A 26625-nucleotide genomic window follows, 5' to 3' on the forward strand; every position below is an offset into this window, starting at 1 on the left:
ATGTCTCTAGTTGACCAATCCTGTGAATAGGGCATCCATTTTGGCTGCCTAGCTTGGGGTGTGGAGGAGGCTCAATGACTAAGGGCCCCTTTCACTTAAACTGGAAGGTAGGTTTTCCTGGTCCCTTGGGGCAGGTCCAAACTTATGCCGCTGCTGAAGAAAGCTCCATCCTACTCATGTGACTCAATCTTCTCTCTCCTCTTTTTCTCTCCCCAGCTGTCTGTGAGCCACCATGCCAGAACAAGGGTTCCTGCAGTCGGCCCCAACAGTGTGTCTGTCGTTCTGGCTTCCGTGGCAACCGCTGTGAGGAGGTCATTCCTGAGGAGGAGTATCACCCCCAACCTTCATGGCCAGTGCCTCGGTCACCAGTGGGTTTGCCCAGTCTCAGCAGGAGCAGTGGACTGAGGGAGAGCTCTGCCTCCATGGTACAGTCCCCGGTGTTGCAGAAGTTACCAGTTGGGTACGTTTTCCATTTTTCATCATGCTCACGGATGCTATTCTTTCCAAACACCTACTTTTTACTCCATTGGTAGGGTGCTCTTTCCTTTTGGTACCTCATGATGGGCAGTGTGGGGCTCATGACCCATAGACCAGGAGGCCTGCCTAATTCTTGTGACTTCAGGAGTCTTCCTTGTGTCTTCTACCTCCTTAGTGATGCTTGAAATCCCCTTAACAGGAGATGAATCTTTGGGGCAGTTAGGTGGCACAGTGGATAGAGCACCAGTCTTAAAGGCAGGAGGAACTGGATTCAAATGTGGCCTCAGGCATTTCCTAGCTGGACAAGTCACTTAACTCTGATTATCTCCCCCCAAAACCAAAATAAAACAGGTGAGCCTTTCGTTCTTTAATTAGAGACAATCTTAAGATGTAAATACACCAGGGGCAGCTAGGTGGCATAGTGGATAGAGCACCAGCCCTGGATTCAGGAGGACCTGAGTTCAAATGCGGCCTCAGACACTTGACACTAGCCGTGTGACCCTGGGCAAGTCACTTAACCCCAATTGCCTCACAAAAACAAAACAAAACGAAACACATGTAAAATACTCCAAGACAAGGAATAGTCTTTCTTGAGATGTAAATGATCAGAAACGGAAACTTTGATTTGATTGGGGAAGGGCAGAGACAAAAGCAGCAGAAAGGCACTAACTTTCTAAAGGGGCAGGAAGAGAAAGGATCTAGGGATGGGGGCAGGGGGAAGACCTTCCTATTTCACAGTCCTGCAGACAGCTATGATGTGCTGAGTGTCTTTTCACTTTCTCTCCTCCAGGAGAGATCCAGGATCTCTGATGGTGGTGGAAGGCACATTTGGATCAGTGTGGTTAGCAGGTGGGCATATATAGCTTGAAGGGCCTTAGTAGCAGCAAGCAAAAGGTAGCTTTTCTCTTTCCTCTTGATGTGTCCTGGGAAGTTCAATAGCTGAATCATGGACTGAGAAAGTGAAGAAGCTGCTATACATGGACAACCTTTAGGAACTTTCTGCTGTCCTGGTGGTCTTCCTGGGATACACCTAACAGAATTCCAAGCACAGAGGTGAATTGGCACCAGGATATTCCATTCATTTCCCTAATGGCCGGATAAAGAAAACAAAAGTCAAAGTTACCCACATCTGGTTTGGTTTGGAGGGGTTTGCCTTTGCTGTGGTGAATGAGGCATTCACTCGTGGTCTTTTGGATTCACTCTGTTCTTCCTAGAAGAAGAACCTCTCCCTAGCCACTAATGATAAATTTTTATGGTCCAGGGTCTCAGTGACCTGGAGCGATTTTGTCCAGTGGGGTATAAATGGGATCTCCTTCTTTCCAAGAGAGATGGAGCTATTTCTGTTTGGAGGGATGAGGGTTCTGGGAGCCTAAGACTGATAGTCAGGGCCATGCTTTTATCTCACTTGACCCTTGAAAGCATCTGTGAGCATAAACTGAGGACTGTCCTGGGTGCTGAAAGACAGATAGACAAGACAGATGGAAAGGTAGAACATTTGCATGGGGGATACAAATGCAAACAAGCTAGGTAATTCCTCTCTTCAAGAAGCTTCCATTCTAAAAGGGGAAGACAGCATATAAAGGAGCATTAGAAAGCAGGGAGACCTGGTGAACAGATGGCCAAGAAGTGGTATGGAGGCCTGGTCCCCAGCTCACCTAGCAGAAACTGGGGACTCAAAGGCACTATATATACCATTCATGGTGCAGTGGAATTAGAATAATTTGCTAAAAAGGAGAGTTTCAGAGTAGAGGGAGGGGAAACAAAAGGGGGTGGAAAGAGAATTTTCAAAGGGAGGTTGCAACATCCCTATGAAAGTTTCCATTTGGTGCAAGGAGCCAACCAGGAACACTATGTGGTTGTTCATCTTCCCTGTGTACTATCCCACTCTTCTCCCCTTGAGAGATGTCTCCAGCTTTCAAAGCAGGGACCATTCACTCTCCAGGTTTCATAGACACATGGCTACTGTGATATTCCTAATGACTTTCAGGCTCCAGCCTTATGCTTTGTCAAACTGCACTGGACCCTTGATGCCATGAAATCTGGGAAAGTCCAACCAGGCCCTGTCAGCTGTGTTTTGCTTTGGGAGGCCAAATCCCACTCGCCTGGTAGTGTCAGACATTTCCTGTGAGCTTGGCCAGGTTTCTCCAGGCAGTGGCTGGCCTCTCTCCTGATAACAGCTGGGAAAGGGATGAGGCCCATTGTGTCCAGAGAGGGAGGTAGTAGTGAGGGCATCCTCGAGGAAAGAAAAAAGCAATACTAAGAGAGGACCTTGAAATTCAGCCACATCCAAAGATTCAGCTCCAAAATGGAGCTAGACAAAGGCCAAGGAGAATCCTGAGAGAGAGAAGAAAGCTATTTCTGAAGAATGGAGGGAGAGTCTGGGTGCGGTAGGCAGGATGCTTTGCAAAGAGCCAAATGTGGACTGATGCTGTCCAGCTGTTTCCCAGGCTGGCTGCAGAAGACTCAAGTTTCCTTCTAAGTCCAAAGCCAAAGCCGTTCCCCTACTTACTGCAAGGGAGCAGGAGAGGGGGAGAGAGAGGCAGAGATGATAACACCTGGAAAATGGCAGCTTGTGAAAGAGAATCTGGGAGCTGGATCCTTTGGATTGAACCCTGAGCCAGAAAGGTTAAAAGAATTCAGAAAATATCCAGAAGACCTTGAAAAAATGCTGGACTGCTCACCACAGGCACAGAATAAGGGGTGGAAAAAGAGTAGAACGGAGAGAAGATTGAGTGCCAGTCCCTTAGTAGTGACTCAGGGAAACATTTGAATATCGTGTTAGGCCTGAGAGAAGAGCCCAGTATCTCCCAGCCTGGCACTGGCTTTGGTTGCCTTGGGTTAAAGAGCCCCCCCCCAAAAAAAAACTCTTCTAGTCACTGGGTATGGGGAAGGGGAAAGAGACATTGCGGGGAGGATTGCATCTTTTTCTCAGGATGGGAATTCCCCAGCTGAGTGTGAAATACCACTGAACTAGGCCAAGGGAAAATGAGCGTCTGAGTTCCAGAAGCTCTGGGTCAGGCCAGGTACCTCAGGACAAAAAGGCAAGGGCAAGCGGGACTCTCTGTTTATGTGCAGCTGGTTGTCCCAATGGATAGAATGTTGGGTCTGGAATCAAGAAGACCTGAGTTCAAATATGGACCTAGATACTTACCAACTATGAGAACCTGGATGAATCATTTAACCTCTATCTGCTTCAGTTTCCTCATCTTTAAAAGGGAAATAAGACTAATAGCTACCTTGCAGGACTTTTGTGAAGATCAAATGACATACCATTTGTAAAACACTTAGCATGATGCCTGGTGCATAGTAGGCATTGTGTAAATGATTGTCGATTTTTTTTTTTTGGTGGGGCAGTGAGGGTTAAGTGACTAGCCCAGGGTCACGCAGCTAGTAAGTGTCAAGTGTCTGAGGTCGGATTTGAACTCAGGTCCTCCTGAATCCAGGGCCAGTGCTTTATCCACTGCACCACCTAGCTGCCCCATGATTGTTATTCTTGTTTCAAGTCACGTCACCTCCCTTGGCCTCAATTTCCTCCACTATAAAATAAGGGTAACTAGATTACAGGATAATATATTTAGATCTCAAAGGGACCCAAGAGGCCGTCTGATTTGATCTCTTAATTTTATAGATGGGGAAATTAAAGTCTAGAGAGGCTAAGTGACTTTCCTATGGTAAGTGGTAGGGCCAGGATCCAAATCCAGGTTCCCTTACTTTCAATCCAGCTTTCCTTCCATTATACCACAAATGGCTTCTGTGGTTTATTCCAGAATTAAATCTATGATCCTATACTTGAGCCAATGAATTAGAGTATATTGAAAAGGGTGGTGGGGGAGTCAGTAATGGCTCTGGGCCCATGAATGGTGGCTGCTGTGGCTAGAAGGGACAAATCTGCTCATGTCTAATAAATGACAGGGGCAGCTAGGTGGCACAGTGGATAAAGCACTGGCCCTGGATTCAGGAGGACCTGAGTTTAAATCTGGCCTCAGACACTTGACACTTACTAGCTGTGTGACCCTGGGCAAGTCACTTAACCCTCATTGCCCTGCAAAAAACCAAAAAACCAAAAAATAAATGACAGTAAGTGCCAGGGTTCACTGCCTTGTATTGGTCTAGGAGTGAGGGGTCTTTCACATGCTGAGACATTGCCCTTATCTTCCTTTTTCCCTTCCTCCTCTTTTCTCTTTTCCCTTTCACTTTAGCCCAGATCAACTGAGAGCTTAATTTGAGGGGAGAAAGAGAAGGAATGAGGTATCAGAATGGTTTCTATTGGTGCAGCATTTAATGCCCATAGTTTAATTGTTTTTCAGTTGTGTCTTTGTGACCCCATTTGGGGTTTTCTTAGCAGAGATACTGGAGTGGTTTGTCATTTCCTTCTCCAGCTCATTTTATAGGTGAGGAAACTGGGGCAGGGCAGGGTGAAGTGACTTGCCCAGGGTCACACAACTAGTAAATGTCTGAGGCCATATTTACACTTAGGAAGATGAGTCTTCTGACTCCAGGCCCAGTGCTCTATCCACTACAGCACCTAGCTATTCCCATAGTAATCTAAAAATGCTCAGTGTTTATATTATATAGAACAAGTGGGATAACATATGTTAAACACTTTGCAAACTTTAGAGTGCTGTACAAATGCTAGTTATAATTATCCCACTCCTCCACATTATCCTTGCTGTTGTGATGATGCTATATGTGTGTGATTATATATAAGTATGATAATAAAGTACATGTGTGGTCACTCCAGATGAGAGAATGATCAAGTTTCAATACTACCCCTTTTAATTAATTAATTAATTTTTGCGGGGTAGTGAGGGTTAAGTGACTTGCCCAGGGTCATACAGCTAGTAAGTGTCAAGTGTCTGAGGCCAGATTTGAACTCAGGTTCTTCTGAATTCATGGCTGGTGCTTTATCCACTGCACCACCTAGCTGGTCCCACCACCCCCTTTTTAACATTGTGACTTCTGCTGCTTAGTGCAGGAACCCAGCCACATCCACACATTCCTTTCTTTCCATCCCCAGGGGTATTTTGCAGAAGGGCAACTTTGATATCTTTCAATGTATCTTTAAGGCAAAAGGCCAACCTGCCATATTTGGAGTGAACCTGAAGACACCCCAGCAAGAGCTTCTGGGTAGAAGCTCTTTTGAGGTATCAAATGGTTCACTAACTGTAGTCATGAGGACCCTTCCTGAGCAGCCCTGGGGAAGAGGGGGAGGAATATAGATAGATATACACACACACACACACACACACACACACACACACACACTCACTCACAGAGTATACATGGATGGGTAGTCTCCTTAAACTAGAAGGAGAGATGGAATCTCTTAGAACATCACTGATTTGAACAACTTTAGAGGAGAAGCATATATCCACTGTGGTAGGAAGTGGGGCAAGCCAAGAGGAAGGCAGTGGGTTCTATTCCTGTAAATAGTAGGGGATTTTCCCACAAGATCAAGAAAGAATACTAAAATTCCTCTTTCTCCCCAAGTAGTCACTACTGATGAAATAGAAAACAGGCAGTGATGAGAAAAAGAGGGAGAGACATAGAACCTAGACACTCAGGCTCAGTGAATTCACTTTGGCCAAGTGTATCCCACGTGGGCCAGAAGGAACTGGGCAAAGGGGCAGAGGGAAAGAGGAAGGACCATGGAACACAGCTTCATGTCAGGCCACTTTTTATGCTGTTCCATGAAGTTATAGGCACTGGCAACTGAGGTTGGCTCAGGGAGAAGACAGGGCTTGAATAGGCTGGCACTGTAGGGAAATCAGTCTGACACCAAGAAAATGCTCTTGTCTTCCATGGAGGGAGTTCTTCTGGGTCTGCCTTGCAGGACGGGTGTCTGGTTAGAGCAAAGGAATGATGGAGAGATGGAAAAAGGGGGCTGGGACTCTAATAAAAAGTCAATTAGGGGCAGCTAGGTGGCACAGTGGATAGAGCACCAGCCCTGGATTCAGGAGGACCTGAGTTCAAATCTGGCCTCAGACACTTGACACTTACTAGCTGTGTGACCCTGGGCAAGTCACTTAACCCCAATTGCTCCACAAAAAGTCAGTCAGTCAATAAGCATTTAATGAACTGCTTATTATGTGCCAGGCACTGTGTTAAATGCTGGGGATACAAAGAAATGTAAAAACAGTCCCTGCTTTTGGAGAGTTCAGATTCTAACAGACAACATACAACAACTATGCACATATAAGATATATACAGTTCAGCTGGGAGGTAATCTCAGAGCCAGGGCAGTTAGGTGGTATAGTGGATAGAGTGCCAGGCCCAGGATCAGGAAAACCTGAGTTCAAATCCAGCCTTAGATACTTACTAGCTATGTGACCCTGGTCAAGTCACTTACTCCTGTTTGCCTCAATTTCCTCATCTATAAAAAATAACCCAAATGGGGTCAGGAAAATTTGGACACAACAGAAATGACTGAATAAACAAACAACAACCTCAGAGCCTAATAACCTACAGACCTCCTGTAAAAAAAAGGTTTTGAGCTAAAACTTGAAGGAAGGCGGAGAAGCCAGGGTATAGTGGTGAAGAGGGAGAGCATCACAGGAATGAGTACATTGAAAAGACATGAATTGGGAAATGGAATGAGTCATGTGCAAGGTAGAACAAGAGAATCAGTGAAGCTGCATCAAAAAGACACTGCAGGGGGGCAGCTAGGTGGCGAATGGATAAAGCACTGGCCCTGGATTCATGAGGACCTGAGTTCAAATCCAGCCTCAGACACTTGACACTTGCTAGCTGTGGGACCCTGGGCAAGTCACTTAACCCCCATTGCCCTGCCCCCCCCCAAAAAAAAGACACTGCAAGGCTAGGAAAGGGATAATGAAGTAATGAAGGGCTTTAGAAGCCAAACAGAGGGTTTGTTCCTGGGGGGTAATAGGGAGCCATTGAGGTTTATCAAACAGGGTGGATAGAGTAAGACCTGTGCTTTAGGAAAATCATTTTGGCATATGTGGAAGATTTGAGGCAGGGAGATCAATTAGATTTTGTTGTTCAGTTGTTTCAGTTATGTCTGATTCTTCCTGACCCCATTTGGGGTTTTCTTGGCAAAGATACTGGGGTGGTTTGCCATTTCCTTCTCCAGCTCATTTTACAGGTAAGGAAACTGAGGCAAACAAGGTTAAGTGACTTGCCTAGGGTCACACGGTAAGTAAGTGTCTGAGGCTGGCTTTGAACTCAAGTCCTCCTGAGCTGCCCCTATAGCGCTATAGTGCTTTGTATTTAGTAGGAACTTAATAATTGAATTGATTTAATATCACGTTGTCCTGATACCTTTCTCAACCTCCTAAGACCTCTTTAAACTCTTCCACCTCAGATGTGCTAAATGACTTAGAACTTTAGATACATTTAGATTTAGCATCTTTTCCACTAATTCTAATCATGGCACATGACTTTGGGCAAATCCTTTCACTTTTCTGCATCTTAGGTTTCTCATCTTTAAAATGAGGGGTCAAAAAATAATAACAGCTGACATTTAGAGAGGTTTATAATGTCAGTAAAGTACTTTAAACACAGTCTTATTGAAGGCTCACCAGCAATCTGATGAGGCAGGTACTAGGGGTATTATTATCCCCTTTTTACATATGGGCAGTCTGACAGAGCTTAAATAGCTTCTCCATGGTCACACAGCTAGGAAATATCAGCAGCAGGATTTAAGCCCTAGTCTTCCTAATACCAGGTCTCGGATTCTAGCAATTCTGCCCCATTACCCAAGTGACTCCACGTAGAATGCTAAGGTCCTTTCCAATGGTAAATTCCTTCTCTGCCAGTCATTGTCCTTAACTGAAAAAGCCCTCTTTACCTGTCTCTAGGAGATGTAATTGAGGAGAAATGAAATTAGAAGAGTGCCAAGTAATGATGTCCTTCATCACTGCAACAGTTGGCATTTCCAAAAGTGACGCACTATACTTGACACTCAAACTGGCAGCAAGTCAGCCTTGCACAGATTACGTAGCCTGCATACTTCTGCCTTTATCATTCACCATTCCTTTGGACCAGTAAGCAATGTAATCTTATCACTGTGCTTTCCGGGGCTGCTTCCTGGTTGGATGGACACCCCCTGAAGCTCCTTTGAGTGCCAGGATTTTCCCTGCCACGGGGCATTGAAGTTTTGTTCCATCTCAACCCCTTACAAAACTCCACCCATTGCTGGGTTTGTTGAGAAACTCTAAACCACAAGCTCACCTCCTGGAATTTTCTAGAAAAACACAAATTCTTAGGACTTTATAAAGAGCTTCTCAGGATTTTGGGTGCCCTGACAATGAGCTGGAATATTTACTGATGTCTGAAATAGTGATTCTTAGTGATCCTCATAAATAAAGTTTGAAAGTGTTCCCCAAAAGTAAGTAGGAAAGGCAGTCATAGGCAGCAGTTACTGACTTAGAAGGAAAAACTGAAAACAAGGGTCAGCTGGCTAAGAATATTAGTTAAGCACTTTGCAAGTGCCCAGCACTGTGGGTGATATAAGAAAATAGGAATTCTGGTTAAGGTAGTAATGTGGAAAGTTGTAGATGAGCTCAGCTCTCCCACATATACTCCATCACATATCCAAGAAGGGTACCACCCTGAAGAATGATTTAGAAGTCCAAAAAGAAACAATAGTAAATTCCTTCCTCAAACGCAGGATTACGTGAAAAGATAATCAGATGTCTGGGAGAGAGATCTTGCTAGAGATGCCAATGTGAACTGAGGTAAGCAGGTTTCTCTGACCTAATAGGACTAGGAACCAAAAGCATTTTGACTGTGATTTTCTATGTTCAGTGGAAGCCTACAGTACTCTGCCTGGAGATTCTACAGAGGGCCCTGAAGATCACAGCTCTCTGACTAGAGGCAGTTGTCGGGGGGGGGGGGGGGGCGGGTTTAAAACCTACCAATTCTCTGTGGACAGACATTCCAGGGGACGTGAAAGTCTGTGACAGGAATGGAAGAAATCAAGGTCAGGTCCAAACAGGGCCTGAACTAAAGCTGGAAGATTAGCAAATAGAGGCAGTCACCAAATACTCTGAATAAATACTATGGGTCAAAAGAAAGAAAGAGTTCAAGTACTAAGGGACCATAATCAGAATCACAGAAGACTATGTCGCAACTACTTTCAAGGAGAGAAAATCTTGTAACATGATATTTCAAAAGATAAAGGTGTGCAACCAAGGATAACCTGGCCTTACAAGACTCAATATAATTATACAAGGGAAAAAAATGAACCTTTAATAGAAGATTTTCAAGACTATTTGACGAGAAGACCAGAAATTAGTAGACACTTTAAATGCAAATAAAGTTGTCAAGTGAAACCTAGAGAATGAAATACATTCAAGTAAATGGAAGAGGCTAAACGATACTTACATTTTAAGAGAACTTAAAAAGATAAGTGTATATCTCTTCAGAATTCCAGTGTCTTGAAGGGTTATTGTTTTTGTTGTTGTCTAGTCATATATGACTCTTCCTTGGGGGCAGCTAGGTGGTACAGTGGATAAAGCACCAGCCCTGGATTCAGGAGGACCTGAGTTCAAATCCAGCCTCAGACACTTGACACTTACTAGCTGTGTGACCCTGGGCAAGTCACTTAACCCTCATTGCCCTGCAAAAAACCCAACCAAACAACAACAACAACAACAAATAAAATAAAATAAAAAATACATGACTCTTCCTGATCCCACAGACCATGTTGCCTATTCTTGGCAAAGATACAGGAGCAGTTTGTCATTTCCTCCTCCAGTGGATTAAGGCAAATAGAGGTTAAGTGACTTGCCCAGGGTCACACAGCTAGTAAGTGTCAAGTGTCTGAGGCCGAGTTTGAATTCAGGTCCTCCTGAGTCCATGGCTGGTGCTTTATCTACTGCGCCACCTAGCTGCCCCCTCTACCTTCTACTTCTTAATTTTTTTTCAGGGCATTGAGGGTTAAGTGACTTGCCTAGAGTCACACAGCTAGTAAGTGTCAAGTGTCTGAGGCCAGATTTGAACTCAGGTCCTCCTGAATCCAGGGTCGGTGCTTTATCCACTGCGCCATCTAGCTGCTCCCTACCTTCTACTTCTTGAAGGAATAAGGAGTTAAATAAGATAAACACAGGACCAGTGGGTGGTTTTATTCTGTTTTGATCACCTCAAGAGATGAAAGAAAAGGGAGGGAAAAGGAATATACTAAAGAAGAAATTAAGAAGGATGGAAAAGAACTTAATATTTTTCTTTTTAAATCAAAAGTATTTTATTATTTTCTAGTTACATGTAGAGGTAGTTTTCAACATTTGTTTTTATAAGATTTCTAGTTCCAATTTTTTTCTGCCTCCCTCTCTCCCTCCTTCCCAAGACAGCAAGCAATCTGATATAGGTTATATATATATATATATATATATATATATATATACATACACATATATACAGATATATACAGATATATATTTATATAATCATATTAAACATATTTCTGCATTAGTTATGCTATGAAAGAAGAATCAGAACAAAAGGGAAAAACCTCAAAAAAGAAAAACAAAAAAAGTAGAAATAGTATGGTTCAATCTGCATCTAGATTCCACTGTTCTTTTTTCTGGATTTGGAGAGCATTTTCCATCATGAGTCCTTTGGAACTATCTTGGACCATTGTATTGCTGAGAAGAGTCAAGTCTATCACAGTTGATCAAAACACAATGTTGTTGAGACTATATACAATGTTCTCCTGGTTCTGTTCAGCTCACTCAGCATCAGTTCATGTAAATCCTTCTAGGTTTCTTTGAAATTTGCCTGCTCATCATTTCTTATAGCACAATAGTATTCCATTACATTCATATACCACAACTTGTTCAGCCATTCCCCAATTGATGGGCATCCCCTCAATTTCCAATTCCTTGCCACCACAAAAAGAGCAACTATAAATATTTTTGTACATGTGGGTCCTTTTCCCTTTTTTATGATCTCTTTGGTATTGCTGGGACAAAGGGTATACAGAGCTTTTTAGCCCTTTGGGCATAGAAGAACTTAATATTTTTCATAATTCAGTGTGTGAGAAGAGTTTACAAACATAAAGGGAGAAGTGGGGAAAGGGTATTACATAAATCCCATTCTTATCTGAACTAGATGAAGGAAAGTTGAGCATATACATACATACAAAGAGAGTTTTGTGTAGAAATATACTCAACAAGGAGATAGGTCCAGGGATAGGGAGAACTAAATGGTAGGACAGAGTTAGGGAAGAAATTGGCACAAGCAAAATAACTTTCAAATTTGGAGGGTGCATCTTAAAGAGGACATTAAAAGGAGAGAAAGAAAATGGAAGAGTCCATGATAAGGACCTGGGAAAGATGAAGTGAGATGGGACAGTGTGGGAATAGAAAAGAATATGCAGGGGGCAGCTAGGTGGCACTGCAGTGGATAAAGCACCGGCCCTGGATTCAGGAGGACCGGAGTTCAAATGTGACCTCAGACACTTGACATTTACTAGCTGTGTGACCTTGGACAAGTCACTTAACCCTCATTGCCCTGCCAAAAAAAAAGAAAGAAAGAAAGAAAGAAAGAAAGAAAGAAAGAAAGAAAGAAAGAAAGAAAGAATATGCATATTTCTCAGCTGTTCATGGCATCTTCAAAAACTCTCCATGTGCTGGAGCATAAGCAGAAATATTAAACATATCCTTTACTGACCATGAAACAAAAAATAACTTATAATCAATAGAGGGCATTTGAAGTAAAGATTCTAATTTCAATGGAAATGAAACAATTTAATCCTGAAGAATTGGTTCATCAAAGGAAGGAATGGTTTTGGAGAAACCTGGCCAGACTCAGATGAACTGATGCAGAGTGAAGTAAACAGGACAGAAAACAATTCACATAATTACAATATTGTTAAGACAAATATCTCTGAAAAAAGGAATTTTGATCAGTGCAATGACTAACACAACAAATATGTATAATCAGAACAAATTCCTGCATTGACTATGACAAAAAAAATGTATGTCTCATTCTCCTTCTTGAGTTTATCACACTTCTATGTGCATAAGTATGGTATTATGTTTTATCCCTGGTTGTTGGAATTGTTAGTCATTGCACTGATCAGAATTCCTTTTTTTCAGAGATATTTGTCTTAACAATATTGTAATCATGTGAATTGTTTTCTGTCCTGTTTACTTCACTCTGCATCAGTTCATCTGAGTCTGCCCAGGTTTCTCCAAAAAGAAAGAAAGAATATGCATATTTCTCAGCTGTTCATGGCATCTTCAAAAACTCTCCATGTGCTGGGGCATAAGCAGAAATATTAAACATATCCTTTACTGACCATAAAACAAAAAAATAACCTATAATCAATAGAGGGCATTTGAAGTAAGATTCTAATTTCAATGGAAATGAAACAATTTAATCCTGAAGAATTGGTTCATCAAAGGAAGGAAAGGTTTTTTTTGTTTGTTTGTTTTTGGTGTTTTTTATTTTTATTTTGGTGGGGCAATGCTTGCCCAGGGTCACACAGCTAGTAAGTGTCAGGTGTCTGAGGCTGGATTTGAACTCAGGTCCTCCTGACTCCAGTGTTCTATCCACTGTGCCACCTAGCTGTCCTTTTTTTTAAAAAAATGAATGAGAATCATTGAGTGAGGGTCATTCTAGCCAAAAGATGGGGTCATAAAAACCTCAAATAACAATTAATTCTTTACAACATGCAGGTTAGACTATATGGAAATGGTTTAATTTTCCTAAGTCTGAAGAACCAGACCTTTTGATTTAAGCAGGAGCAGGAGGGTGCATCTGATTCTGAGCTTTGGGCTTACTGCTTCCCATTCTCTTGTCCCCCAGGACAACCTGCCTATAAGTCTCAGGAGAAGAGAGAAGAAAATATAAGTAATTTGAAAGTTTAGCTACCCAGAAACATCCCCTCCCTCCACCTATGTAGAGGATGATTCCTCTGCAGTTGTGGCCACCCCTCTCATCAGAAGGCACTGGGAAGTTCACATATTAGAGCAGAGTTGTTCAGATTTCTTTGCTTTTGGTCTAGAAAATTCCAAGACCTTTTAGAAGGAAACAATGGCGAGTTTCAATTTTCCCTCTTGGCCGAGCAGAGAGACAAGAGACTCGTCAAGTTATTTTATCTGTCTGGGCTTTGGTTCTTCATCTGTAAAATTAGGGAGTTGGACTAAATTGTCCTTCTCAGATCTAAAATGTGATGAGTCCTGTTTCTCTAGATCACCAAGCATTCATGACTGAGGCTTTTGGAAGGTTTGATCTTGGGCAACCTCTCTCTAATTCCACTGGTGATTTCTGTTTTGCCCTGACCCGAGGGGCCTGTTTTTCACTGTCTGGGAACATTTGAATTTGACTTATTTTTGAGTCTCCTTCAGAGAATATGAGTCAGTTGACCTATAAGTGGCCAAAGCTACCTTGCAGGCTTCAGACCCTCGTATGGGTCTAGGTAACAGAATTTCTGCCTTACCCTAAGGTGAAGTTGGAGTATACAGTTACTGGACCCAGTTCCTGTCACCCAGTTGGAAGATTCTGGAGGTTCAGCGTGAAATCGCTGCAGGCTGATCTCTTGTTTACAGCCCTTGCTCTTGTAGCTATTTCTTGGACCTACTCTGAGGTCCTGGTTTAAAGTCAAAGATATTGACTCACACCTGTTCTATACCCATGGGTTCATGATTTTGCTCTTGGGTCAGAAGTGGATGAAGCTACTGGCTCACCCCTGTTTCCCAGTTCCTATCCTGGTCATTTGTTTGTAGGCTGAATTCATGCTGGAAAAAAATGACTCACTTTGGTTTCTCAGATTCCCTGATCACTACTTGATTTACCTCTTTTGTTAAATCTTTTTTGAAGTAATGATGGGAGAGAGCTGGCTTGTACTGCTTCCTCCTATGCTGACATCTTTGCTGGCTTACCTCCTCCTTTCTCCCTCTTACTTTCTCCAACCAGCACTGGCACTTTGGGCTTAAGGCATCAGGGGAAAGCAACCTACACCTTGGGCTCGGAGCATTATGGAAAAGGGGGTCTTTTCTTACTCTTCTTCATTGTACATTTCAGCCACATTGTATGAGGAGAAAAGAAAGTGGAAAGAAGGGAAGGGGAAAGGGAAGAGAAGGGAAATAGGGAAGGGAGCAATAATAGGGAAGGGAAGAAGGGAAGAAGGGAAGACAAGAGCAGGGAAGGGAGGAAATGGAATGGCATAGTATGACATTTGATGTTGGAATTGAGCTGTTCCTTTGTTGACCAGAAGGAAGCTAACATTTTTACTACTGCCTAGTTTTACTCCAGCTTGTTTTCATCCTGGGAGGACAATGACCCTGCGTTTTTACTACATACTGGGTGTTCTAATATAGTGGGAACAAGAAAGCTGGTCTTTCCCAGCTGTGTCTACTTGCAGAAGGTCAACTCTAGTTTTTCCTGGAAATGGGATTGGTTGGGGCCCAGTAAGGGCTTAACTCATTTAGACTGGTCAGCTGTCAGGCCACCATCAGAAGGGACAAAAGGAACTAGAGTTCATGTTTTCAGACAGGACAGGACATAGGGTAGAGGTTAAACACTGTTTTCTCCCCTGTGTGTTAGTCCCTACAGCCCTCCCATTTGCACATCTGGTCAATTGGCAAAACACATGTTGCTCCCATACATAGTACTTGTCTTGAGAACAGCCAAAGCTACAATCTTCAGAGCTGGAGTTGACAATCCATAGTAGGAGTGACTGTAAAGGCCTTCCTCACTCCAACCTGCAGGGCAGATCTATAGCTCTGTTATAGAATCAAAGGAAAGACAATGTCAAAGAGTTCATTCCTACCTTGCCTTTGATCTCTCTACCCCCTTCAAGGACAATCTCTTTTCAGTTTGGCCTGGAAGGTTCTGGATTATCTTGTTCTCAAGCCTGCCGGGAGTTTATCATAATTTCAGGCATCTTCCTAGAGGATGAAAGTTTGTTCTAGGTGGTTTAAACTTCAGCAAAGAGATTTCCAAGGCATGGTGCTAAGGTTATATCTCTAGAGACAGTAAATTGGAAGCAAACGCAGTACAATTCAAATTATTAGTGCCAGGCTGGCTGCGACCATTGCTTATCGGTACATGCTGTATAGGGATACTAGAGGTGTAAGCCCCACAAACCTGGCTTGATACCACTACCATAATGATAATAGAGGGGAAGGAGAACAAAGACCAACACTGCAGGTGCCCGAAATCTCCATGTCTCCCAGCCTTTTGGTTTCTCCTGCAGCATTCACCCATCCTCCACCTCCGACCAAATGCTCTCTCCACACCTAGTTAGTTACATGTTGATTCATGTTACCCTCTGAGTAAAAGCCAATCTTTGTCTTCAACAAGCAACATATAAACTAGCAGCCTTCCTGCTCCCTGAGGTTTCTAAATATTACTATGGAAATGCTGGGGCAATCAATAGCTTCTCCTTTCCCTCACTGAACAGTAGCATCTCTTCTCTTCCTCTTCCTTCTCCTTTGGCTCACAAGTCTGCTGAAACCTAGAAAAAATGGCCACAAAGTACACCATTCCATGCTAGACTTCTGCATGTTGCAGGCCATATGCTACAGAGGATAAAAAGGGGGCTTAATTAAGAACAACAACAAGATAAGGTAGTTGAAAGCAACAAACTTGGGGCAGCTAGGTGGCACAGTGGATAGCGCACTGGCCCTGGAGTCAGCAGTACCTGAGTTCAAATCCGGCCTCAGACACTTAACACTTACTAGCTGTGTGACCCTGGGCAAGTCACTTAACCCCAATTGCCTTACTAAAAAAAAAAGAAAAAGAAAAAGCAACAAACTTAGGGGCTATGACCCAAAATTTAGATACATAATACATATTTTATATATATAATATATATGTGTATATGCATGTGTATGTGTATGTATACACATAATATACATGTTTTCTGTTTCTTACATCACCATGGTATTCTACATATCCCTCTTCCTCCCCCAAAATTGTCCCATATGTCAAATAGTATTTTTTGAGAGAAAAAAAATCTCTATTTTTTTAAAAGAAAAAAAAAAGTTGAGAAATGTGCAATTCCAAATTAAAACTAGCAGGAACCTTGAAGATCATCTAGTTCAATCTTTCATTTGATAGATGAAGGGACAGATCTAGAGGAGTAAGATTTAGGGTTAGAATAGTTGTGGTTATGTAACAGAGCAGGGACAGAAACATACTGCCCATTATTAGGGTTGGAATGAAGATTGTGGTTAGGGTATTACTGAGGCTACAGAAAGGATGAAATGAAAATTAAATTTTCTATAGTATATTTTTCTGTATTTCTCTAATATTTTTTTAAAATCATATAATATCAAGAGTCAAATGGGGGCAGCTGGTGGCACAGTGGATAAAGCCCCAGCCCTGGATTCAGGAGGACCTGAATTCAAATCCGACCTCAGACACTTGACACTTACTAGCTGTGTGACCCTAGGCAAGTCATTTAACCCTCATTGCTCTGCTCCCCCGCAAAAGAGTCAGAGGACCTGGGTTCAAATCCTGCATAGGCCTGACCATATAACCACTTTCTTGAACCTCATTCTATAAACTCCAGTGGCTCCCTATTGCTTCCAGCATTTAACATAAAATCCTCTGGATTTTTACAGCCTTTCATCACCTGTTCTCTTCTTACCTTTACAGTATTTTTACATCTTATTCCCCTCCAACTATTCCATGATCCAGCGACACAGGGCTCCTTCCCATTCCTTTCACAAGACATTCCATCAGACGATGCCATGCATTTTCATTGGCTGTCTCCCAGGTCTGGAATGTTTTCCTTCCTTAATTCCACCTTCTGACTTCCTTGACTTCCTTCAAGTTTCAGCTAAAATAAGAAATCTTCCCAAGTCCTTCTTAATACTTGTGCCTCCCTTCCGAGGTTTATCTCCAATTTATCTGGCATATATCTTATTTGTATGAGTTACTTGCCTGTTATCTCACACATTAGATTGTGAACTCTTTGAGGTTTTTGCCTTTTTTTTTATCTCACTTGTGTTAAGCACAGTGCCTGGCTCACAATAGGTGCTTAATAAATGCTTGTTGACTTGACTGAACCTAACTTTATGGGCAAGTCACTTAGTATCCTTGGGCCTCAGTTGCTTCACTTTAAAATGAGGGAATTGAATTAAATAGCTTTTTAGAGCCCTTCTAGTTTTAGTACTACAATCTCTGAGAAATATTTTTCATTATGTTTTCCTGTGTTTGTTCCTTACCCCTGGACCAGAAGCTCTGTGAAAAAGCAATCATGTTTTAGCTATGTGTTGTATCTCCCCTAGTATCTGGTCAGTGCTCTGCACACAGTAGGTATTTAATAAATGTCTGTTGTGGGGGGGGCAGCTAGGTGGCACAGTGGTTAGAGCACTGGCCCTGAAGTCAGGAGGACCTGAGTTCAAATTTGACCTCAGACACTTGACATTTACTAGCTGTGTGACCCTGGGCAAGTCACTTGCCTCAGCAACAAAAAATATATATAAAAAATTAAAATATATATAAAATGTAAAATAAAAATTTAAAAAGTCTATTAAATTGAAAAGTAGGTATTTAATAAATGTTTGTTGACTTGAAAAGAAAATTACTATGGTAAAGATTTTGATTAGGCTTGCCTTAAAGCTTATAATTAGGGTTTTGGTTATGGCAAGGTTATAGCTATGGTTAGAGAAAGACTGTGATTAAGGGGAAAGTTTGCAACAGGATTAGGGTTTTGGTTATAGTAAAATTAGGTTTGTGGTAAAGGTAGAATTAGTTAGGGTTATGATTTCATTTAAGGTTCAGTTAGTGTTGTATTAAAATTAGGGGTGTGATTTGGAACAATTAGGGCTTCGTTGAAGCCATAATTGTGGCTATAATAAAACTAGGTTTGAGATTGGGGGTTGTATTTGGGAATGATTATGGATATGTTTAGACTAGAGTGAGGATCACTTTAGGGCCTGTGTTCTTAACATTTTTGTTTAATGGACACCTCTGGCACTCTGGAAAAGCCTATGGACTACTTCTTAGAATCATCATTTTAAATACATAAAACCAATACATCAGATTACAAAGGAGAGTGATTATATTGAGATACAGTTATCAAAAACTTCTTTTTAGAGTTCCTAGAGCCCAGGTTACCCTGCCTTACAGGTGAGATGAGTATTAGGGGATGATCAGAGCCTCTGGTTAGAACCGAATACTGCCCTAAAATGTTAAGAGAGAAATCTAGTTTTGTTTCTTTTTATTGTTTCCAAACATTGACGTTTTAGTGAGGGGTGCTGAGAGGCCTTGGGAATGTCATTAGAATCCTAACTTAGGCACATCTAACAAAATCTAAAAGCTGTTCAAGTTTAAAGCTGCACTTAAGGAGTCTAACTTTTGATTTTAATCTGCTTAGATTTTTGTTGGAAAGAAAAAGGGGGAAGGGAGCAGTAGTGAGAGGCCAGCGAGATGCAGAGGAAGTCAAAGCTATTTTTCTAATGCCTTCAAGCAAGTCCTGTCCAGTTTGGGCTGAGCTCAATGTCAGCTCTCTGAACATAGCTCTTGGGGGTGGGGGTTATCTGAGAGAGGCAGGGAATATGTGAGGGGATATTTTTGGAAGAACACGCCACAAATCTGAATGGAGAATTTCCTAAGTCTGGGAACTGTTTTCTAAAGTTCTAGATTTTCAAACTTTTATCAAGTTGCCTCCCTTGTCCGTGGCACAAAGAAAATTTCTGGTTTATGGGACTCAGTGGTTCATCCCTGACCCCCTTACCCCCGTTGCCCACACCTTAAATCTGGTATCAGTTAATTAGCATTAAACCATCAGTAAGGTGCTTTGAGATCCTAAGATGAGAGACTATATTAAAACTAAGTGGTGGGGCAGCTAGGTGGCACAGTGAATAGAACACTGGCCCTGGATTCAGGAGTACCTGAGTTCAAATCCGGCCTTAGACACTTAACACTTACTAGCTGTGTGACCCTGGGCAAGTCACTTAACCCCAATTGCCTCACTAAAAAAACAAAAACAAAAAAAACTAAGTAGTACTAGGGAATACACCAATCAAGGTTAGAACAAGCTTTGGAAATGAAAAGCATTCTCCTTCCCTCTATTGCACCCCCTACCCCCCACCTAAAAAGACAGCCGAAATAATGTTTCAGAACCTTTCGAGAAATTAATCTTTGAGTGGAAGCAAAGTGAGGGACAGTCTCATAAGAAAGTTTTCTAGAAAAGCATTAGAGGGGCAGCTGGGTGGCTCGGTGGATAAAGCACAGGCCTTGGATTCAGAAGGACCTGAGTTCAAATCTGGCCTCAGATACTTGACACTTACTAGCTGTGTGACCCTGGGCAAGTCACTTAACACTCATTGCCCTGGAGGGGGGAAGAAAGAAAAGCATTAGAAAGTAAAAGTAGAGATAAAATGACAGTCACAGCTATTACTAAGCAATATGCTTTCCAAGCCTCAGTTTCCTTTTCTGCAAAATAAGGAAGTTGGACCAGATGACCTCTAAAGTTCTTTATAACTCTATTATTCTAGGATTAGCATCATAAGGTTGGCTTCGGGGCCTGTGTGAGCGCGTGTGTGTGTATGTGCTCTGTGTGTGTGTGTGTGTGTGTGTGTGTATATCTGCCTTTGGATGACATAGTTCAAATTGCTAAATGATTTCCAATAACGAAATGTGAAAACACATAGTTCCTTTGTTAGCTACATAGCTGTGGTTTTGTGTTAGTGATTCATTGTGGAAGTGAGTAGCTGTTACAGGCATTCTGTGGGTTTTTTTTTTCCTGAAAAAATTATTTATAAAAGGTATAAAATTCAAGGAAGTTGAATATTTTAGAAAAGACAAGAAAAAATCCTACTGCTTGCAAAACAAACACTACAAATCATATTCTTCAGGGCTGCCCCATCTCTGGTCACATCAGCTTGTCTGGGATGAGTAGCCATTCTCTTCTTCTCCCTCTGGATCACTTGCCTGGTCTGGCTAGAGAAACGTAGTGCGCATGAGATGCGTCAGCACTCTTTGAAGTGAATCTCAGCAACCTGAACTGGCCTTCTTTTTGACAGACACAGTGTCTTGAAGGCTTAGCTTTCCTAAGGTCCTGACAAGTTGCCCAGCGGGGGCCTCCTCCTTGGGAGGTGGGTAGGGAGAAGAAGCTTCCATAGCCCTTTCTGAAGTTAAAATGGGAGGACCCTCAGAACCCAGTCAGCTCTTGTCCTGACGGAAGCAGTGTGGGCTGGTAGAAAGGGCACTTCATTGGAAGCCAGAGTACCTGGCCTCAAGTCCCTGGTTCATAAATGTGCTAGCAGTTTGGATCTGGATTTAATCTCTCTCAGGATTATAGATTTGGAGTTGAACAGAACCTGTGAAATCATTTAGTCCAACCCTCTCATTTTTCAAAATCAAATTTTTTATTTATAGCTTCTCTTTTTTCATCAATTAAATTCCACCCTGGGAAATTTCCTCCAAGGGTGTGCTGTAGCTGTGTCATGCTGGCTCCTGAGGAGCTGATTGTTAAATTTTCAGTGGGTGTATTTAGAAATCTGCAAGCACTACAAATCAAAGCTTGATTTATAGTTTTGTTGATTGTCTAGGCAATCAAAACAAGTTAATTTTTGCTTAACTACACATATTTGTTACAAGGTGTTTTTTGTTTGGGGTTTTTTTTTTTTTGGTGAGGCTATTGGGGTTAAGTGACTTGCTCAGGGTCACACAGCTAGTAAGTGTCAAGGGTCTGAGGCCAGATTTGAACTCAGGTCCTCCTGAATCCAGGGCCAGTGCTTTATCCACTGAGCCACCTAGCTGCCCCCACAAGGGTTTTGTTTGTCCTTTAAATTTTAAGAGCTATGAGAGGGAGAAAAAGAAATGCTTGTTAATTTAAAAAGAAATGAAAAAGAAAAAAATGTCAAAAGAAAGAAAAAGTGATTTTGTAGGAAAGTTGAGAAAGTGATGGAGATTTGTGAAGCACAGTGCCTGGCATATAGTAAGTGCTATGTAAATGTTAGTGATTATGGAGAAAGTGTTAATAATTCAGATTAAACTCAAAAGTTCATCCTGTGAACACTGCCCCCCCCAGCCAGTTGTTAAACATTTACCAGCACACCCCTGCCTATAGCTTTTCTCTCTCCTCTCAGAGTCATCCCACATAAAAAGGAATATTTTTTTTGTGTGTGGGGCAATGAGGGTTAAGTGACTTGCCCAGGGTCACACAGCTAGTAAGTGTCAAGTGTCTCAGGCTGGATTTGAACTCAGGTCCTCCTGAATCCAGAGCTGGTGCTTTATCCACTGCGCCACCTAGCCGCCCCAGGAATATTATTTTACAGATGAGAAAACTGAGACACAGAGGAATTGTGACTTGCACAAGGTTGTATGGATAATAAGTGGGAGAGTTAGGATTGCAAGCCCCGGTCCTCTGAATCCAAGTACGTTGCTCTTTTCATAACTTTCTCATCTGCCAAATGATACTTTTTGGAGGTGTGAAGATCAGATAATGTATATCAAGTGCTTTGTAAACTTTATAATGTTATATAAACCTAGGTTGGAATAAGTATTCTCCAGGGCTGGGAAGGGAGAATCATTGGCTAGAAATCCCAGTGACCTGAGAATACGGGACTTTGCCGCCACTCTCATTGCCAATCAAGCAAGCAAGCATTACTAATCACCAGTTTTGTGGTAGACCCTTGGGGATAGAAAAATAGCCCCAAATCCCATACCCTCAAGGAGTATATGTCCTATTAGGAGAAATAACTTATATGCATAAAAGTAGACATTTATACAAAGTAAGTACAAACAATTTCTTTTTTTTTTTTTTTTTTAGTGAGGCAATTGGGGTTAAGTGACTTGCCCAGGGTCACACAGCTAGTAAGTGTTAAGTGTCTGAGGCTGGATTTGAACTCAGGTACTCCTGACTCCAGGGCTGGTGCTCTATCCACTGCGCCACCTAGCTGCCCCTACAAGCAATTTCAAGAACAGACATCAGTAGCCAGGGGGATAGAGAGAGGCTTCATGTATGGGCAGGCACTTGTTTCCTTTTTGTCTCTGTATGACTGGTGCCTAATACAATTCCCGGCACACAGTTGATGCTTACTCCAGTATGCGCTTGATTGATTACTGTAGGAGATGGCACTTGGGCTGAGCTTTGAAGGAAGCAGAGAATTCTAAGAGGAAGAGGTAAAGAAGGAGTGAATTCCAGTCATGACAACAGTCTCCACAAAGGCATTGAACCAGGGGGAAGCAGTGAGACAGGCAGTCATCGACTAAATGGGTCTAAATTCTACTTTTAGTAGACAATCGGTCTACTTTGAGTATGGAACCGAATGTCTAGACTTCTCAGTGCATAATGGAGTGTGGTGGTAATGGGTGGGGGCTTTTGGTTTCTAACTCCCAGAATATCACCACTGCTGAGAAGGCTAAGACAGTGAGACTATTGCTCTCCGGGGCCTGTGTTGGTCAGAGAGGCCCTTCCTGTATCCCACCCAGTAACATGGTAGTGGAAGAATTGGATGAAACTGAATAAAGCCTTTATCAAGCAACAACTCCCTCCTCAGCTCCAAGATCCCTCCCTCCCACCTCTTTTCCTTGACATACTTCATCAAAGGAATCTTTTTAAAAAAAAAAGAAAAGAAAAACTTAGTGTGATTTCAAATGCCATCCCCTCCAAATTTCCTACAAAATCCTTTCTTTTATATATTTTAAATTTCTTTTTAAATAAACAACATTTATTTTTATCTCTCCCATCCCTCTTGAATTTTTTTTGGGTGGGGCAAATGAGGGTTAAGTGACTTGTCCAGGGTCACACAGCTAGTAAGTGTCAAGTGTCTGAGGCTGGATTTGAACTTAGGTCCTCCTGAATCCAGGGCCGGTGCTTTATCCACAGTGCCACCTAGGTTCCCCCATCTCTCTTGAATTTTAAAGAAAAATAAGAGGAAAAACAAAACCTGTATAATAAATATACATAATTAGGGAAAACAAAAATCCCATAGTATCTACAATCAAAAACCCCATTTTCTTTTCCATCGCAAAATAATCTTTCCTTCAGTGTGGGAGTTACAGCTTCAAAGTTTTTTAGAGTTACAAGAGACTTGAGAGCTCATCTAAACTACCTCATTTTACAAAGAACAGTCCATTCTTTGGCATAATTTAATGAGGATTTCCAAGGCCCTAGTCACTGGCTCCCTCCTCCTCTCCCCTCATTCCCTGTCTCCACCTCCCACCCTCCCAACACCAACACACATTTTGAAAAAGACACAGTTCTGGATAATAGCCCCATGTTGAATTTCCAACCACACAGGATTATCTTCCTGCCCTGGAGGGAGAGCATTCAGGCTGTCAAGGCTTTTGCCAGTGCTTGGGTGCGTCTCTGGCTATGCTCCTTGTCTGCTTTTGTCTATGCCAGGCTCGTCTGGGCAGGTACCAGCAGTAGGGCAAGCACATCTAGGGATCGTGCCGCTGTTTTTTCTGTAGTCTTTTTGTTGGGCAAAATGGGAACGTCCCTAAGAGTGGTTTTGTCATGAGCCTAAAGAATGAACCTAATGGGCACCAATGGTAGTACTCTGCCCGTGTCAGGTTGGCTATGACCTCAAGAGGTGATGGTGGGAGGCACAAGATGGGTTTCAATGGGCCTTTGGGAGGTGAGAATTGCTGGAGGTGGGCCCACCTTCAGTTCCATCTCCTCTATGCAACCTTCCCTGAAGCCTACAATGACCCCCCTCTCCTCTGGATTCTTGTAGCATTCATTGTCTGGATCATAGGGCTGACTCTTAGCAGATGTTCCTAGTATTGTTCATTACTTTTCTATATAACAGAGGTGATCCGGGAAGCCCTGGTTTACTAGACTGGTACCTGCCACAGAACTGGACATAGACCCTGTCTAATTCTAGGAGCCTGTAGGAGCTGGTCTCATTACTCTCCTCTCACTGCTCTGATTATATGTGTCCTGCTCACCCTTCAGAGACCAGCTAAAGCCCCATCCCCACAATGACAACTCTGTACTTTAGCCCATGTGTTCTTAACCCAAATCTATGAACTTGGTTCTTTAAAAAAGGTTTTGATCATTGTATTTCAGCATAATTGGTTTCCCTTGTAACTCAATGTATTTTATTTTATGCATTTAAAAACATGATTCTGAGAAGGGGTCCCCACATAGGCTTCACAGATTGTCAAAGGAGTCCATATACAGAAAAGGTTAAATACCCCTTCCTTAGCCCCATGACTTCTCTTATCCAATAAACCCATAGCAAATATCCGTGCTGCTTATACAACATTTATCCATATAGTTCCTTGTGACAGCTCTTGTACAGAAATGCAAAACTACTTTCATTTAGTATTCCTTTGTGCATGTTTCCTATCCCTAACTGGTTTACTCTATAAGCTCTTTGGGAACAGGAACTGACCATGTCTTTTTTTTTTTTAAGCTTTTTTTGTTTTGTTTTGTTTTTTGGTGAGGCAATTAGGGGTAAGTGACTTGCCCAGGGTCACACAGCTAGTAAATTGTCAAGTGTCTGAGGCTGGATTTGAACTCAGGTTCTCCTGACTCCAGGGGCCGGTGCTCTATCCACTGTGCCACCTAGCTGCCCCGAGAACTGACCATATCTTAAAGAACTTTGTATCCCACCCTTGATGGCTAGCATAGTGCTATTATCAGGAAACAATCAATAAGGATGGTGATGATGATAATGATAACTGGTTACAGAGCTGACACCAGAGCTATGGTCTTAATTTCCATTGCTCCTATCTTTACCAAGCACACTCCTCTCTCTAATGCCTCACGTTTGGACATAAGGTCTATAAGGTACTTTTCTCACAAGTATTCATATCCCCATTTGACAGATGAAAAAATTGAGACTCCCATCTGAGAAGTAAAGTAATGACCTAGGGCATGCATCCCTTCTCAGAATAGTGTTTTAAATGCATAAAATAAAATAAGTTGAATTTCAAAGAAAACACTTCATATTGAGATACAGTTAAGAACTCCTGGGGCAGCTAGGTGGTGCAGTGGATAAAGCACTGGCCCTGGATTCAGGAGGACCTGAGTTCAAATCCAGCCTCAGACACTTGACACTTACTAGCTGTATGACTCTGGCCAAGTCACTTAACCCTCATTGTCCTGCAAAAAAACCCACAAAACAAACAAACAAAGCCTCCTGGACTAGATAATAAGAATAACTGACATTTCTAAAATGCTTTATAGGTATGCCCTCAGGAAACTGAGGCTCAGAGAGGTTGACTTGCTTATGCTAACACATCTTCCTCAGTCCAGGTACAACACTCTAACCACTATCCCACAGAGCTTGAATATCCTTTGTAGCCCTGGCATTCCGTGATTATGGTAATTAATTAAAAACTTATTCATAGAAATTAAATATTTATTTATAATATACATATAAATTTTAAAATATTTCTTTATAATATTTATATACAAATTAAAGATATTTATATAAATTGTGAAATGTTTATATAAATTAAATATTTATTTATGTAAATTTATTTATTTGCTTGGTTATTTGTATATCGATTTCTTTATTGCATTTATCGAATGCCAACCATATGCCCATCACTATGTAGGTACTTTGAGAAAGCACAGAAGTACAAGACACTTTCCCTGCCCTGCTGTGGGATCCATTCTCTCCTCTATAAATGAAATAAAGACAGTTCATTTTGTCCTCTTTGTATTTCCTTTGGGGAGTGACATGAACTTGCCTGGCAATGTCTCTAAAAGCCTTGAAGTAAAAGGTCCCCTGTAAGGAAGCAGACAGATGAGCAGTGCCCATTTAACTTGAAGAGTCCACCTCAGCAGTTTGGCATGTGAGAAATGAGGGAACCTCCCTCCTCTGTCCCCTCCTTGCTCATCACTGAGTCCCCTAGTGCTGCAGTGATGGCTACTGCTTCCAAGGTTCTTAACCCCCCAAGTTCTATCTACTGAATGAAACCAATGCAGATTGAGCCTCTACAAGAGGGTAGGAAGCTTTGACAGTGGATGAATTACCCAGAATTCCCAGAAGGGGAAAAAGTGGGAGAGGGAGAGGAAGAGAGCTGGAGAGCCAGAGAGAGAGAGAGAGAGAGAGAGAGAGAGAGAGAGAGAGAGAGAGAGAGAGAGAGAGAGAGAGAGAGCGAGTGTGAGCTCATTGGCCAAGTGTACATGGTCAAACGGGGAGTGAGGGATGTGGGAACTGGATGATGAAGATGAAACCAGGGAAGTCTCCTGAGAGGTCCCCAGCCAAGGAGATGTCCAGCTTGGGTGCTGCTATCAGAACTGGGGCTCAGGGG

General features: G+C 42.2%; 1 protein-coding gene across 1 annotated transcript in view; it reads left to right on the forward strand.

Annotated features, from left to right (window-relative positions):
• LTBP2 (latent transforming growth factor beta binding protein 2) overlaps positions 1-26625 on the forward strand; it is a 191923-nt gene that overhangs the window by 33523 nt on the left and 131775 nt on the right. The window contains exon 3 of the mRNA XM_043989179.1: positions 217-460. Coding sequence (XP_043845114.1) covers positions 217-460 — 244 coding nt within the window. The remainder of the gene's footprint in view (positions 1-216; positions 461-26625) is intronic.

Source organism: Dromiciops gliroides, chromosome 2, assembly GCF_019393635.1.
Source record: "Dromiciops gliroides isolate mDroGli1 chromosome 2, mDroGli1.pri, whole genome shotgun sequence".
NCBI classification, from domain to species: domain Eukaryota; kingdom Metazoa; phylum Chordata; class Mammalia; order Microbiotheria; family Microbiotheriidae; genus Dromiciops; species Dromiciops gliroides.